General features: G+C 37.9%; 1 protein-coding gene across 4 annotated transcripts in view; it reads left to right on the forward strand.

Moving 5' to 3' along the window:
- LOC144043286 (laminin subunit alpha-3-like) overlaps window positions 1-18,325 on the forward strand; it is a 119,013-nt gene that overhangs the window by 29,701 nt on the left and 70,987 nt on the right. For all 4 annotated transcript variants that reach the window (XM_077556728.1, XM_077556727.1, XM_077556730.1 and 1 more), the window contains 7 exons: window positions 5,093-5,210; window positions 6,059-6,177; window positions 6,248-6,418; window positions 11,723-11,823; window positions 12,313-12,428; window positions 14,950-15,068; window positions 15,373-15,463. In XM_077556728.1, coding sequence (XP_077412854.1) covers window positions 5,093-5,210; window positions 6,059-6,177; window positions 6,248-6,418; window positions 11,723-11,823; window positions 12,313-12,428; window positions 14,950-15,068; window positions 15,373-15,463 — 835 coding nt within the window. The remainder of the gene's footprint in view (window positions 1-5,092; window positions 5,211-6,058; window positions 6,178-6,247; window positions 6,419-11,722; window positions 11,824-12,312; window positions 12,429-14,949; window positions 15,069-15,372; window positions 15,464-18,325) is intronic.

The following is an 18,325-nucleotide window of genomic DNA, read 5'->3' on the forward strand; positions in this document are numbered from 1 at the left end:
TGCCGAACCTGATACCCGCCCACAATGCGCCTTCTTCGTTAGTACGGCAGTGGCAATGCAATCCATTGTAAACAGGAAGTAGTACAGTACACACCAGCCATCCATTCATGACTTGATTCTGAACCGCTTATCCTCCCTCACGAGTGTCCCACAATTAAATGATTAAATTAAATAATTTATAAAGTAACTAACCCACGCACCATAATGTAACTGTAACTGAGTTACCATATTTAAAAAAAGTAATTATTGTAAAAAGTTACAGTAATGCGCCATTTGTTGTGTCTCGTTTTACAGCACCTCTGTTATTTTGTTATAGATATGTCATCCTCAGCTTGCTCTAACATTACTTGTGTAAAGAAGACATGCGGAAGGCTTAGATCAACAGTCCTTGGAGCTTGTACACGTTGAACTTGAAACTTTGTTTGATTAATGGAATCAGTTGGATTGCAAACACTTGACAGTATCCGGACTCCATGACGACATTCGCATATGCTCTGAAGTAAGATGGCTCAGCCCAAAACATGAACGTTCTTGCCTCTTCTGCTCGTCTATGTGCTGTTGTAAGGTGAAATTACGCCGGACTTTTGGCTTTTATTGGTTGCTGTGCGCATTTATATGAATCATTTGTGAATTTGAGGAGAAAAATCTCGGGTTAGCGAGACATGCTATATTGCTAGCTATAAGCACTAGCATGTTTACCACAACAGCATTGTTGACTCATCGCTCATTTTCGTACGCTTTGATTACAATTTCAACTTTTGGTCTGCTGGGAAAAGAAAATAGAGACCTTAAGGGTGGGCATATGGAGAAATCTTAAAATCAAAACTTTTGACCATTGATCTTGTTTTAGTCAGAGTGGGTCACGTATCACAATCACAATACGGTAAAATGCATTTTAACAAATGGTCAGAACTAGGGGTGTGAATTGCCTAGTACCTGGCGATTCGATTCGTTGCACGATTCATAGGTCATGATTCAATTCGATACCGATTAATCCCGATACAAATCTATAAATTGATACATGTATATGTAACTTGTACATGTACACTGTAAGATTTGTATGAAAATGTATTTATCTGAAAATTCAGGTTGTAGTCTGTTTCATGTTTGAACAGCACTGAAATCAAATATTAAGGCTTTATGTTGAATATTTCCATAAAAAATGTATGTTTAAAAATCGATTCGTCTGCATAGTGAATCGATTTGAGAATTTCGCGCTGTAATATCGCGATATATTGCCAAATTGATTTTTTCTAACACCCCTAGTCAGAACACATTTTGGTAGACTTTGTCGGTTGCAAATCTTTTTGATATATCCTTGCAATTCTTCTCCGAGCTCTCAATTCCTCTGTTTGTTCACATTTGTGAATACTATCTATAAAGGAAGAATTTGGAGAAGCTCCTCCTGTTCATGAAGACATGCTAGGATGAGTTTGATGTTAATGAATCCCATCAAACACTTGGGAGATAAAGCAGAACTCTTTGTGAGCCACTTGGTCCAGTGACCTGGAACCTCACATTGGTTCTCTTATGAAAGGACCAAAACGTTTGAATTCCCGTCACTATGGCGTACGAACTGCTACCTGCACAAGTAAAAATGCTTTTATTGTCTTTATATATGGATGCTTGTTTGTTTTACCCACTCAACTGGTTGTTATGGACTTAGTATTGGCCCAGCAGTATGTGGGGTGGGGTATACGGTCCATCACTTTCATGAGACATGCTCGGCCCCTAAAAATGTGCAAATATCAGAGCATAAATCTTGATCTTTGTGGTATTTTTGATAAATGCTGTGTTATTAAAAGCTATGGAAAAATGTTCATATGTCTCCTTTAAACAGAAACAAAAACTTGCCTGCTGGGTTTTTTCATCAAAGTACTGATGGGTGCTAGACGAGTGCAGGCCTGCCTTGGACGCATCAAGGGAGATATTCTATGCAAACGTCTCGGAATAAAAGGAGCACACAATATTCCTGCTTCGCTTTTCATCAATCACTTCAATCCCAAAGAATTTGGAAAGCACTGCCTGGTGGCGCCTCCGTTATTGACATGTTAAATATTGCCTTAGGATGGTTTCCAAGTGTTGACGTAGAACATCTTCTTCTGTACTCCAGCTGGTGGTCAAGTGTAGGTGCGGCTTTTCATTGCCAAGACACACACAATCCGTGCCAGACTATAACAATGGGAGCCTTGACGAGCATCAATTACCTGTCCATTGTGTCACGCTCCATCAAGCTGATGTCACCTGCTTGTTGATGCCGCACTGCAGACAAAATGGAAATGTGCGCTTTGCCAGAAACAATCACAGACATTATGTTCCGCCCTTGTATGTTTCTGATGAGCGATGGAGATATAGATTTCAGGGAGCAGATCATGTGGGTTGAGCTCTTTACACAAACCCGGTAGGCCTTTCGCTGCTTCTATGGACTCCACAAACACTTTTGACCATTGTTTGTCTTCATGTTGACTTGTACAAACTGAAAGAGAAAGTCAGAACGCTTACCACTAAGCAAAAATCAAAAATTCAATTACAATTTTGATTATTACCCTGCACGATTACAAAATTGCCATAATCGTACAAGGATGATTATTGATAATAGGGCTGAAACGAGTCATTTTTGCCTCTGATACCAGCTGAGATAGTCGTAGTCAAGCTAAGTCGTGTTAGACATTATTAACATTTTTAATTCTTTATTTCATATATTAACCATGTTGAAATCTTTGATAGATGTGTAAAGTAGGTGAAATAGTGTTGAACTCAGTATAATTTGACCTTAACCTAAGCTGGTATATTGTTTGGTCTAAAAATTCCTTCTCAGTGTTTTGCGCACACACATTCTCTTCGTAAGAACAGATTTTGCCACACACATACCCTGAGGAGCACCATCACTCATGGCCACTCTAAATCTAGTTCAATTTGTTTGTGAGATATTGTTTTGGGAAAAAAGTACGAAAAGTACCCTGAGAGTATATTTTGTCTAAAAAGATGAACACAGCTGCGGACTGTGTACGAAAATAATATTATGTAACATATTGTGTGAGAACCAATCTGTTTTACTTATTCATGATGGGAGGAGAATAGGTGTTCTCTTACTGATTTGGATTCTTTAAAAGCTGTATTCCGCAAAAGAGGGGGCACACACGCACCCTGGAATTCCACCTTTTATGTGATGTTCAGTGTTTTGTGTGACCGGAGACTCTGTAAATAAATCATCCTTGCAAGGATTTTTTCTCACAAGAAGTCTATCTTCAAGTTTTTGGAACACGCAAAAGAGGACAAATAATTAGCCTCTTTCAGTAGCTAGTATACGAGGCTAACACTGAGAGAAACCCAATTTCAAAATATACCTTACCTTAGCGCTTTTATTTTTTATTTGTTTCCGGAAGCGTGTCGTCGCGTTAAAGGACTGACGACGTGCTCGTCTATTCAGAGTTTGTGAACAACGGCAATATAAGTGCCACAAACTGTTGCCGCGTGTTGCGACAGACGTCAGTAACACAAAGTGCTCATGTCACGTTATGCTTCAGTTAAAAGTGCTAAAACATAATTATGCTGACATTGTATTGTACGGTGCCTGTTGCCAGCGTTTAGCGGCGACTGCTAGCTAACAGCGAGCTACCAGCACCAAGCAGCAAGCTAGCCGCGCTAGCTAGCAGCGGTAAAGTGCTCCAGCAGTCTGATTACTTTTCAAAGGCGTAAAAAAACTACAGTCCGTAGACAGCTGGGGTGGGCTCCAGCGCGCCCGCGGCCCTCGTGAGGATTAGCGGTTCAGAAAATGGATTGATGGACTGTGCACACTTTGATGCTGACAGCCTGACTAATTTGCCGTTCCTACTGATCACTTATTAACAAACCAGGTTTACTCAAATGTGCTATTTATTTAGCCGACAAAATCCCTATTGTGGGTCTTACGTCACTTTAGTTCCATTGACCAAAATCTATGGGGAGAGATTTCACTGTTTCAGAGGAAAATAGTTTGCTGACAAGTAGGGGTGTTAAAAAAAATAAATAATTGATTCGGTAATATATCGCGATATTACAGCACACAATTCTCGTATCGATTCATATGCAGCCGCATTGAAAGATCAATTTTTGATGGAAATATTCAACAAAATGTCTTACTTAGGGTTAGGTTTCCCACTTTAAACATGGAAGAATGTTATATTAATGGAACATTAAGCCTTAATATTTTATTTCAATGCTGTTCAAACATGAAACAGATTCTAATCTGTTTGTTAAATACAGTGGCTCACAGTTATAAGCCTGAAGTACATTTTCATACAAATCTTGTACATGTACAAGTTTACTGATTAGTATTTTCTAAATTTTTGTTTAAAAAAAAATCGCAATAATTGACTTATCGATTCGTATCAAGATTAATTGGTATCGAATCGACCTATGAATCATTATACAGATCAAATCGCAAGCTACTAGGCAATTCACACCCCTACTGACAAGCACAGTTTAAGTAAAAAAAAAAAGTAAAAAAAAAAGAAAAGAAGAAGCTGATTTTCTAAAAATGAAATGTTGATTGTGAATTATTACATGCAAATGTGTTTTTTGTCTTCTGTATTTATAATTGTTCTTTAACCAAGAAAGTATATACAGGTATATTTTTATTTCTATCCAAATACCCAATTATTCTCTAGAATTTTTAGTAGGATAGTATACCAAAATATTCGATAGCTGCAGCCCTAATAATATTAATTTTGAGTTGTTTTGAGGCACGCCCCCATACGAGTTCTTTCCCCACACACCCCCTGTCAAAACTAGCTTGCGCCCCACAAAACATACTGCACAGTCTGCACCCCAACTTCAAATTTTTGCTAACATAAATAATCTATATTATTATAAATTCTGTTTGGTCCAAAAGGAACTTTTACTGGCTGTTTTCAACAAAAAAATAATAGTTTGGAATCTTCATTTCGATTATTACCAAAATAATCACGATTATTATTTTTTCCATAATCGAGCAACCCTACTTACCACTGTCATCAGTAATTATGTAGTGACCAATACATGTTGCCATATGAAACTGCAGTAGCGTGTCCTTTGATGTTAACCATATTGTCTTTTTTTTTTTTTTTCTTAGCTGTTTCATGTTGCTTACATCATCATAAAGTTTGCTAATTCTCCTCGACCCGACTTGTGGGTGCTGGAACGTTCCGTGGACAACGGGAAGACCTTTACACCTTGGCAGTATTTTGCACGTAAGTTCTAAAATCAGAAAATAGTTTTTTTGACAAAGCTGTAAAATCATCAAATGTGCATTAAATAAAAACATAGTCACGCACACATATACCAATTTTTTAAATTCATCTTAAGAAACCCCACACACGACAAGGAAAAAATCTAATTGGGGAGGAAAAAATCACTCTTAACTCATTGCTTTACATTTTAAATATTACCATAGTCCCAAAAATGATTTTTTTTAATGTTTTTTTATGCTTGAGTATACAGAAAGCTTTGATATAGCCTCTTAACTGAAGAGAAAGCTTAAAGCAATGTTAGTTATTACAAGAACATCTAGCAGGTGGAAGCAGAGCAAAGAGATCAACCAGGGCCATGTTGAAAAAAATCTCTTTTCCCCAGTGTTTTAAGCAGATTTGTGAATAATGATGAAACTTATATTCTAATGCTAAGTGCGGCAAAACGGAAACAGATACAAATATACTTTTTTTCCTGATGAAAGACGGGACTTTAATCTTTATTTTGATAGGTTCTCGGTTTTTATAGCAATAGAATACAATTTTCTGTGGGTCTTGCAAAATCTGTCAAAATCCAGTTAAACAGCCGAGAGCGAAGGGGGTTGCTTCGGTGAAAATGGCTGGGAGTGAATGAGTTAAATCAACATACCCCACACCACGACATAATCAATCAGGATATTTTTTTCTAGAGGCATTTTTTTGGGGGGGGAAGCTGACATTATTGGTAGCCGTCATGAAAGTCATAACAGTCCTCAGTTTATGGTAGTGTGCCATTGTGTTTTTGGTAAGGAAAGAAACAAAGTTGCAGCCATGATTTTTAAAATGCACAATCTAACATTGTTTGCATGCAGATTCACAGCGCGAGTGCATCGAAAGGTTTGGAAAGCATCCCAACGCTCGTCTCGTGAACGACGACGATCAGCTCTGCACCACAGACTATTCGAGAATCGTCCCTCTGGAGAACGGAGAGGTAAAGCAACTAAAGTGATTTTTGTGGTCCAAAAATGCTGAAAAATAAACACGTGCTCTGTAATGTCCAGATTGTGGTGTCCTTGATCAACGGTCGGCCCGGCTCCAGAGACTTCACCCGCTCACCGCTGCTGCAGGACTTCACCAGGGCTACTAATGTGCGCCTGCAATTCCTGCGCACCAACACGCTGCTGGGCCACCTCATCTCCAAGGCCCAGAGGGACCCCACCGTCACACGCAGGGTGAGGCCCGAACTGGACCAACACAAGCAGCTGCATGATCGGTACATTTTTCCTCAGCAAGAGATGAGCTTGGAAGATAAGTTGTACTTTACTTTCATGCCGTACCCATCTATCCATTTCCTAGAACGCTAATTATTATTATGATGATGGGTGACTTTGACCCTAGACTGGATTAGCTTTTAGAATGTCTGGACCCGTGGACACGTTAATCGTCAGTGAACCTAACAACTGTGACAGATGTGCTAATCACAAGTCCATTGTGGTACCGTATTTTCCGCACTATAAGACGCACCTAAAAACCTTTAATTTTCTCAAAAACCGACAGTGCGCCTTATAATCCAGTGTGCCTTATATGTGGATCAATATTGGTTAAGTAAGCTCCATCTAGTGGATGTTTAACGCAACCTCAGCCACTACAGTAGCTTATATTATATGCGCCTTATAATGCGGTGCGCCTTATATATGGAAACAGTCTTTGATCGGGTCATTCATTGAACGTGCGCCTTATAATCCGATGCGCCTTATCGTGCGAAAAATATGGTACTCTCTCTTTATTTCCCAAAAAGATTTATATATTTATTTTTAAATAGACACTGTAAGGAGCATTTTTTCCCCAAGACATTTGAGATCAGCCCCAATTTCCTTAATTTTAGATGATCGGCCAATCCCTTGAAATCAAACCGATTTTTTTTCTCTACCAATCTTATCTCCTTCCACAAAATCTGAAAGTCAGCAACTGTCTTCTTCTGCTATGTGATGAATAATAGGCACTTTTTTGTGTGTGCAAGAACTACTTCATGTGCAAACAAACAAACTGAAAAAAATACTGGATCGGCAGGTCACATGTTTTAAAGATCGGGCATCGATGATCGGCCAGAAAATTGTGATTGGTATACCCTTAGGATTTCTCAATTTGTAGGAGATATTATAGTATATATTATATTGTATACAACTGTAATTTTAACCCTGGCCATACTTATTTGGTTCTCCAGCTTCCTCCACATTCCATTGAAGGCTACCCGTAAAATCCCTTGAATGAGGCACATTTTTTTCCCTATATCCTCTCATTGTACTATACACATAATCATAAAAATAAATGTATATGAAGAAATGAAATACGATTTTTTAGATGTTTACCGGTACCTAGATGTTATAGAAAAAGGCGTACATTCCAAAATGATATTTAATGTCTAATGTTACAATTTTATGTAATTAAACACCTCATTTCCACAAGTTGTTCATGTGTAGAGTCTGTCTTTTTGACATCCCCAATTATTAATCAATTAACTGTCAAAAATATCAGTCTCTCTAATACTCGAGCCAATTCAAAGAAATGGATGCCATTTTTGGAATCAGCAGCCCAGAATAAAATATCCTTGGCACTCTGAAAAAATGTTGGCCTTTATAATGAAGAATGCCAGAAAATCAGGGGACCATATTACACACGGGTACAGAAAAAAAGCAGTTTCTTAAGGGATTTGTGTGTGTGTGTGTTTGGGGGGGATATTATACACGGGATTTTAAGTTTGAATGGGACTTTTTATGGGCATTAGATATTTTCTTTCAGTTTATTATTAGTTTAAACTTTTTTTTTATTGTGTATTCTACAGGCTGAGTTGATATTACAAATGGCCTTACACATTTCATAAATAAATGTGATGAAATCAACACTTTTAATATACAGTAAAATATTTTTCACTTATCTTTTATTATTACTATAGGAATTATTATTTTCTTTTTACTTATTATAGTAATCTTATTGGTGAATAAAACACACGTGTGACCGACTAATAGTATAGATTTTTTTAATATATATTAAATTGACCGAATTATGATGTATCGGACCAAGACAGCAATATACAAAGTACTTGTTGTATATTACAGTGAAGGTTTCCTTAACTCATACACTCCCAGCCGTTTTCACTGAAGCAACCCCCTTCGCTCCTGGTTGTTTAACTGGATTTTGACTGATTTTGCAAGGCCCACAGAATATTCTGTTCTATGGCTATAAAAACATGGAACCTACCAAAAGAAAGATTAGAGTCTCTTTCATCAAGAAAAAAAAAAAGATTTGTATCTGTTTCCGTTTTGCAGCAATTAGCATTAGAATATCATCAAGGCGCAATCCCATTACTTCCTCTTCACCCTGCATTCTTTGTCTTGTTTATCTCTCCCCTCTCCTTTCAAAGACAATAAACCCCTCTAGGAATTGGGAACGTACTATCGCTATCCAATCCGCTACGTCGTCACCTCGAGCCGCCGCAGCTGCGTGCTGGTTGTGACGTAACGGACGCGACAATAGCGAGCGTTTACCAAAACAAACAATTGTGCCAATTTCTGCCAAAGTATATAGAACATTCGATAAAACCACTATCACTACTATTACATTCAATAAATATTAGCATACTTACATTTATCTGTCTCTTGCATTTTATTATTTCCTGGTGTCGCCATTACTTCCGTCATTGCTTCCGTCATTGCTTCCCGCGGTGTTGCCGAGGGGGCGTGACTGTAGTAAGTGAGAACCAAGGGAGGTCGGCATTTATCTTTATGAAAATGGACCTGCAGCCCTCGTCTTTAACACTCCCCCTAAATTTTAAGGAGAATTGGGAAACTCCTTTGCCCTGCGTGAAAGCGGATTCATAAGGGGGAGGGACGAGATGAGGGGTAAAGGGCGGTATTGGGATTGGGCCCAAGTTTCATCATTATTCACAAAGCTGTTGAAACGACTGGGCAACATGGCCCTGGTTGATCTCGTATACTTTCCTACCACCTACTGGCCGTATTTTCTAATAACTACCATTGCTTTAAGCTACCTCTTCATGTCAGAAGCTGTATTAAAGGTGTCATATTATTCAACTTTTCAACATACTAAAATAGTTCTCAAATGTGTAAAAGACATGTCTGTGACATGCATTCGTCAAAATTGACTTTGGATCAAATATTTTTGCTGCCAAAAAACGCTCTGTTCAAAACAGCCTGTTTTAGGGGTGTGTCACTTTTATGTAAATTACTGCACCAAGCCACGCCTTGGCCATACGCTTCTCTCTCGAAGGGGCAGTGATTTCAGTCATGGTAGCCATTTGCTAATGTTGTGATTGGAAACGACTGGCCATGGGAGCAGAAGAAAAGAAAAATACAGACATGTCTTTTACACATTTGAGAACTTTTTTAATATGTGGAAAAGTGGCATAAAGTTTTACCATAAGAAAAAGTAGCATAACGTTACCATAGAGACTGTTGTAGTGTTATTTTGTCATTGTTTAGGCAATGGTTATTTTGCTGTAACCGGCAAATCTCCCGCAAACGTTATTTTGCCGTGAATGTCTCCGATTTGCCGTGAATGCTTGTAGACATTTACAAGCGGTTATGAATAACACAAATGTACACATTTAGGCCACTGCGCGGTCGCAACGTGCAAGCCGTCTCGTCGAGACCACTTAGCGGCCGGTTAGCATCACAAAGTCATGTCCACTAGGTGGCGAGTTGCCAGTCACAGCAAATTAACCACCGCAGATTGTATCTTGACAAAACAATACGCAACCGTTTCAAATTATCCAACCATCGTCTGCTTTATCATATCTTACCTCTTGTAACCAAACAACCTCCACACGACAAATGTAGCTCCCACTTTAGGCACTAAGAATACACCAGTAATATGGTAGAAGGTGCACGTCTCTTATTAGAAAGGATAGGAAGGAAGGCTAAATCAAAAATGTTAAACTTACAGCTTTCCAGTTTGCAGTCGTGTCACACTGTTGGGACCGATCCATTATGTTTAAACGTGTTACAAATCCAACTAACAAAACAGTCCTTTGAGAAATGATGTCGGTACAAGTCCTTCAAAAATAGAATTAATCAACTGTCTTCTCAAACTAGACTAGACTTGGAACGAAGGAAGCAACCACTTTTTCCTGAGCATTTGCGAACATGGGGAGGAAAAGAAAGGAGCAGCCAGCTTCTTGAATTTCTGTGGGCATGACAAACCTTTACCAGAGGCGGTGCCACTAACCCGAAGGGGCGGGGTCGAGTGCACTTCCGTGTCTTTTTGACGTCACTAAGTCACGGATGTTTAATCTGCCGGTTTTGAAGCACACATTTTAGAAATGAGGAGAAAGCTAAAGAAGTCGCGGACTGACTTTTTTCATACCTGGTTGTATTGTAGACAGGCCGAGGATGCATATTATTGATAGAAAACCCCACTAAAGTGCATTTTCATACGATGGGACCTTTAAAGCCTTCTGTATCCTCTAGCACAGGGGTGTCAAACTCATATTAGCTCAAGGGCCACATGGAGGAAAAGATATTACCAAGCGGGCCGGATCGAGAAACAAAAAAAAAAAGGTATATAACTTAAAAACAATTGGCGTCAATTATACGCAAATGTTCACTATTTGTGGGTTAGCCCTACATTATTACAGGGCTCAAATATAATTATCGTTCAAAAAAATAACAGGAATGCAAATGGAACACAGCAACACTTTGCCTGTATGAGTTCCAGACGTGTTGTAGCTACCTGTTTTGTCTATATAATGTTCCCAGAATGCATTGTGTGGCACAGTTAATGAAGTTATAAGGACGTTAATCCTTGTTATATGTGTTTATATTACCAGTAATTTAATTTGTGTCGTATTTAACACGTTTATGTCGGTCTATGATTTCATTTGATTTATTTTTAAACAAACCGTAACTTTAGGTGATGTGTAAAATAATGACATCCAGGGCAATTCCATGTACAAGTTGCATTGATTATCTGTGAAATTATGAATGTATATGTTTTCTTAGGTGGGTGTGACAATCAGAGGTACTTTAATTTAATTTAATTGATTGTGGACAGCTGATTAATTGGTCCGACGACTAATTTTTTTTAATTTTACAAAATCAGCTCGCAGTCCGGATTAAATCCCCTTTGCGGGCTTGATCCGCCTGTTTGACACCCCTACTCTACCATTAAAAAAAACATATAAATACGTTTTTGGGAGTGCAGGACAAAGTATTATAAAACATGCATACGTTTTGGGGTTTGAATGACTACTTATTGCATCATATCACAAAATGCAACGTATCAAATGGAATAATGATGAATAATGATAATGAATAATGGACTAAATTCCAGTAATGGAATTATCTTCATAACCTTCCTGGATTTTGCCACATGAAGTTGAAATGAGTACTTGAGAGGTGTTGATGATTTTATGAGTCAGCCCATTAAATGATCCTTGACACTCACCGTGTGTAATTAACTACTGCTGCCAAGCAACCAAGAAAAATGCTTTAATTGTGTGTGTGTGTGTTTTTGCGCAGTACTACTACAGTATCAAGGACATCAGTATCGGCGGGCGCTGCGTGTGTCACGGCCACGCTCAGGAGTGCGGGGCCGCTCGCGACCCGGAAAACCCAAACAAGTACGTCATCCTTCGGAAAAATGGTTCACCTCTCACTGCACCTCCAGCAGCTCTTCTCCTGAGCTCGTCAAACGTTAACTTCTTTCCAGCATCTGCGTTTTTTCATTAACAGACATTTTCAACAGTGAAGACATTCTTCCTGCCTGCCTTTTTAACTCATGTGTTTGTTTCTGGATATCACAATAGCGAAAGACTCCATTGTCAGCTGCAATGATAACATTGTAAACAAATGATGTTATGTCAATGGCAATGCGTTTTTCAAAGTGATACTTGACGGAAACATAGTAAAGCTCTGTGTACTGATTAACTAAAGTGGGATACACACTAGGGATTGCACTACTTCACATAGTTTTTAAATAATCATTACTGAAAGTCAAGTATCTGGTGTGGAATTCCAATAAAACACGACAACATGTCATCTAACCTACATGCTAATTGGTATTGATATTTATGATGTTGTGCTCCATGACTTCTACATTCTGTCAACAGGCTCCAGTGTGAGTGCCGACACAACACCTGCGGGGAGTCATGCGAGCGCTGCTGTCCGGGTTTCAGCCAGAAGCCGTGGCGCGCCGCCACTGTCGACAGCCCCAACGAGTGTCAGCGTAAGTGCTGGGACGCGCCGTCTGACTGTGTTGTGCTGAGGACTGAAGTGTCCACTTGCTGCTATTGTCGATGCCCTGATATGGTATCACTCGGCGCCTCATTGAGACTGGGGAGGGCATTCCTCATATGGTATGCGTGCCGATGAGTTCAAACTACTTAAGTTAAAATAAAATAATATAAAACTCAGTTGCTTATGTTTTGCTTTTTTTTTTACTATTTGTGGTCTTCCACAAATAGTATTTTACGGTAGTAGAAGAATAAACAAAATGCTATGCTAACTGTTAGCTGGTCTAGGAAGCAAATTGTGGTTGCGATCCCTTATCATGTACACTACAGGATCATCGCTCAGAATCATCTTTTATTGACATCTGACAAAAGAGGAAAAGTTATGATCTGATTAGTGCACTCACAGACATTAAATGTACTAGAGTTAATTTCATCGGCCATTTTAAAAAAATTGTCTCAGTGTTAGTTCAAATTCAATCACACTTGTTAGTTTTTATCATAGTTAGTCAACCTCCTTTTTTAGTCGACTGTAAGTTGAGCATTTTTGTCTTTATTTTAGTCCAAGAAAACATTAATTTTATTCATCTAATTTAAGTAAACAGAAATTGTCAACATTTTAGTCTAGTTTTAGTCAATCATTTTAGCCTTTAAATTTTTTTTGTCAGCGAATAATAAACATTTTCATCTAATCTAAAATAAAATTTCCTCTCATCTTTTTGATTTATAAAATAACTTCACACACAATTACAGTATATCAACAAGTGGCTATTATTACTCCATGCTACAAGCTAGTACATTAGCTAGCATTATTTAGTGGTCAGATTAACATTGTTTGATTGTTATAGCTGTTGGATTAATGTTACGTTGGACTCACTAGCTGCAGATTTGAAAGGGGGTGTGTCACTATGTGTTAGTGACAGATTAGCAGAGAGAGGATCATCATTTTCATCTCATTTTTGCTTGTGAACTAAAATGTCCATTGATATGTCTCCAGTCTTTATTAAGTGAACTGCATTTTCGTCTCGTCTTCATTAGTCACCGAAAATATTATAGTCCCAATTATTGTTTTTTTAATGGGGGTTTCAGTCTTGTCTAGACTAGTTTTTGTCCGGTGAATAATGTGCGATGACAAAAATATTTTTGTTTAGTTTTCATTAACGAAATTAACACTAAAATGTACAAATGGCATTCTGAAGTTTAGCTTTACTTTCTTTCAGTTATACAGTAGCTACACTTTTTAAATTCACAGTGAGAGGATGATACTTCTTGGCTTTCTATATTGTATGAAAGGAGCATTGGGTAGTAATTGAAGGATTATTTTTTATTTGCGCATGTTTCCAATTTTTAATTGATATTTTAGTAATAGTGTATTTTAAACAAAATTAATCAACAGCAAATTGTCGTTTTAACCAGGGATGAGCGAGTACGTATCGGGCCTTAATTCCGGGTATCGGTACTCGTAACGGCGTCCCGTACCAGTATCAACATTTCCTTTTGGGGCTGTTTTATGGTCAGAAATTAGGAAAATACACAATTGCCATTATTTTCATGCAATTTTACGGGAAAATGCTATATGTGGATATAATATATATATATATATATATATATATATATATATATTTTTTTTTAGGGGGGGTGGGATTTGATGAATCAAATAATTATATTATCATTCCATAGTTTTCAAATTTTTTATTAAACTATATAATATAATTACTATGATTATATAGATATATATAGAATATATAGAGTTTTTGGCTTATTTTATTAGTGCTGTCAAGTGATTTACATTTTTTAACTAAATAATCACACCATTTTTCATAACTAATTGCAAATAATCACCTTTTTCTGCTCTGCTTTTTTCAAAGCTTATAGCAAATAAAAAGAAAAAAATACAACTTTTAAACAAAACAATCAAAATAGACTCCGCTTTACAGCCCCCCCCCCCTTTTTCTTTTTTTTTTAAATTTATCATAGAAACAAATCTCAAATCTTCTTGAGGAGAGTATTTGAACATTACTTGAGATTTCTCCAACAAGTGTCAAGCAAGTAAAACCAAAAATAAAACTACCTACAGTCTGTGTTTGTCCATCTTCACTACAGTGGCTAATTTTGGCTGCAGCTTTTGGGCCATAACAGGAAGTAAATAAAACATACAATTAAAATAGTTTTTTTTTTTATGCTTTAAAGAATTTAAATGAATATATTTAATATATTATATTTGATTAATAGGAGTTTATTCTTATATTTTTTTCTATTCAGTGTGGCAATTATACTTACTTTTAGTGTTTAAATTTAAACACGATTAAGACCAAAAACGTGTGAGGATTTGTTCTGTATGCCTAATCACTGATAAAACAGAAACAGGATATGCATCTTAGTTTGGATTTTATTGTTTCTCGTAATACTTAATAAGCAGTTCCTTCGCTCCTGGAGCTTAAACGTAATTATGTGAGTTCTGCTGGGGCTTATATATTAATTTGATGTATTTATGTGTGTTGGGGGTTTCCTCCTCAGCCTGCCAGTGCTTTGCTCATGCCGCCGACTGTTATTACGACCCAGAGGTGGAAGCCAGAGGAGCAAGTTTAGACATCTCCGGTGGTCACAGCGGAGGAGGCGTGTGCATCAATTGCCAGGTATGAAGCGCTCGTCAAGTCTGAACGGATTCCTGTGTGTGTGTATACATATGTGTCTACGTGTTTTTAGTCGGGGAGGAAGTAAATAGACAATCTGACCTCAACTGATCCCACTTCCGACTCACAGTGATAGAACTCCCCATTGACTGATGTATTCAAACACACTACAGTAGTATTGCATACTGATTGGCCACTATCAGCTACACCTGCAAAACCGAATGAGATCAAAACAAGAACTTCTTCTGACCAATAAACCACCGCTTCGGGCTTTCACTTCCCACTAAATGAATACTTTTCTTTTTAGCACAACACTGCTGGAGTAAACTGCGAGCGATGCATTGAAGGCTACTTCCGACCATATGGAGTCGCACCTGAGTCTCCCACTGGATGCATACGTGAGTGATATTTTACTTGCCGTCATATAGAGAGGAGCAAGCAAAAAATAAAGTTTTTTTTTAAACGCCATCATAAATGGAGTAACTTAAATTAATTTTATCCCAAAATAAATACATTTATTTAATTATTTATTTTTTATTTATTTATTTTTATTTTTATTTTTTTTATTATTATTTTTTTATTATTTTTATTTTTTTATTATTTTTATTTTTTATTGTTTTTTTTTTATTCTTATTTTATTTTTATTTTTTTATTCAATTTGAAATCCAGGTGGCTGACTGGTTAGCACGTCCGCCTCCCAGTGCAGAGGACGTGAGATCGAGTCCGGGCTTCGGCCTTCCTGGGAGGAGTTTGCATGTTCTCCCCGTGCTTGCGTGGGTTTTCTCCGAGTACTCCGGTTTCCTCCCACATTCCAAAGACATGCATGGCAGGTTAATTGAACACTCCAAATTGTCCATAGGTGTGATTGTGGGTATGGTTGTTTGTCTGTGTGCCCTGCGATTGGCTGGCAACCAGTTCAGGGTTTACCCCGCCTACTGCCCGAAGCCAGCTGGGATAGGCTCCAGCACCCCCGTGACCCTTGTGAGGAAGAGCGGTCAAGGAAATGGATGGATGGAATTTGAAATCCATTCCCCAGTGTTTTAATAACATGTCTGTTTGAGAGAGTAGCTCAGTCTCATTCAAGTGGGTGACTGTTCACCCCATCTGTTACCATGACGACCAGTCATGGAATTAGCCAAGCGAGGGCTTCTACTTGCAAAGCTGAGCCAGGCCAGCACCGCCTTTGCATCGACAGCTTCATCGTGCCGTTTTCAGAAGCTAATGCAGCTCTGCTTACCTATTAATTTTGACAAGCTAGCACAAGCAGGGTTGTCTGTCAGGTGTTTCAGACCGTGTAGTCTGTGCATCACTTGAAAGTGCCTTAGGATCTTCACCCAGCCTTAAATGATCCTGTCACGGGAGGAGTAACTCAATGCGTGGGAGGTTATTATGTGACTTGACTTGCTACATTTTCAGAGCTAATCAACTAACAATACATTTACTCAGTTGTTTAATATCACACTTAACTCATTCACTCCCAGCCATTTTCACTGAAGCAATCCCCTTCACTCCCGACTGTTTTACTAGATTTTGACTGACTTTGCAAGGCCCACAGAATATTCTGCTCTATTGCTATAAGAACATGGAACCTCCCAAAACATTTCTATCTGTTTCCGTTTTGCAGCAATTAGCATTAGAATATAGCTAAGTTTCATCATTATTCACAAATCTATTTAGAAGTGTGAGTAAATGAGCTTTTTTTTAACATGGCCCTGATTGTTCTCTTTTGCTCTGCTGTCACCTGCTGGCCGATTGTGTAATAACTACCATTTCTTCAACCGTTCTTTGCAGTTGAGGTTTAATAAACGTATAAATACGTCTTTGGGACACTTAACACATTTAAAATAGAACGTATTTGTACATTTTTTTGGGGGAGCAAATTAGTTAATGGGTGGACAGGCACCCCAGAGACACATCAATTTATAAAAGTCATTAAACAGTCACTTTTCCATATTTCCCCTTCAAGCGTGATCCATACATATTTAAAAAAAAAATGCAGGAAATTAAGTAACTTATGATTCTATGTCATGCTAAAGCCCCTTCTCAGAGTTCTGTGAGACTTTCTGAGTATTCCTTAATCCAGTGCCATTCAGCATATCCTCCCGCTGAATTTGAACTTTTCCAGTTGCCACTAAACACAATGAGAAATTCTGCAGAACAAATGAGGCAACAGGTGGCGATGTGCGAGAGCAGTCAGGGAGCTGATTGGATAAGAGAACAATGGGAGCCGGGCTGTGCTGATGATACACAGCAGGTGTGTGAGCGTGTGTGTGAATGGTGTGGGGGGCTTTAAGGCAGGACTATTCTGTAAATTGCTAGACTCTCCGTCTTGCTCGCTTAATGCGTGAAAAAGGAAACACAAGTGCGTCCAACATAAAATAGTTATATATAGAAATGTACGCCATTGCTCTCAAGTGGGCTCTTCTCTTGTTTACATTTCTCTTGCACTTCAGTCTGCTCCTCCTCTTAGGAATAGCCTCGACAAAGTGGAGGATTTAATTCGGGGGTGGGAAGTTACTGACCGAGGACGAGGAGAAGCGGAACATTTCATCTGGCCCAATCATAAATTTGATTATTAAAAAAAAAATCTAATTAAAAAAACAAAAACCTACAATGCAAAAACTGAAATCTTAAGTAAGCTATAATTTCTTAAATTTAATCTATCTAAATTATCTTATTTTGCTTTGGCAAGTTATTTTTACTTAAAATGAAATAGTCAGGCAAGATTATTCTGCTTATTTTAAGATACATATTACTTATATTAATTATCTTATTTGATCAAGCAGTCTTGGCACAGCCAGTTTTCAGTACTGTGAGGCTTAAAACAAGCAACATCAAAGTCCAGAACCAGCTCAGTGGTCTACCAGCGGTAGAGTGCCAACCCTTGGACTTGGAGGTTGTGGGTTCAACCCCTAGCTGGGTTATATCAAAGACTATAAAAATGGGACCTTCTACCTCCCTGCTTGACACTCCGGCTAAGTTATCCAAGCGTAAAAAAATACTTATATATTTAAAGAAAATAGTTCTATTTATTACAGCTTGAAAAAGTCGACATTACTTGTTTTTAGTCTAAAAAATACTATTTTCAAGACCACTGTGGTTGAAATGTACAGAGGACCAAAAGTGCCAAAATTAAATAAATGAATACACCAATAAATAATTAAATAAATGTGTCATGAAATAATTAAATGTATCATTTATTAATTCAATATGGAATTAAATAAACCAATAATTAAATAAATGTGTCATGAAATAATTAA

This window comes from Vanacampus margaritifer, chromosome 2, assembly GCF_051991255.1.
Source record: "Vanacampus margaritifer isolate UIUO_Vmar chromosome 2, RoL_Vmar_1.0, whole genome shotgun sequence".
Classification (NCBI taxonomy): Eukaryota; Metazoa; Chordata; class Actinopteri; order Syngnathiformes; family Syngnathidae; genus Vanacampus; species Vanacampus margaritifer.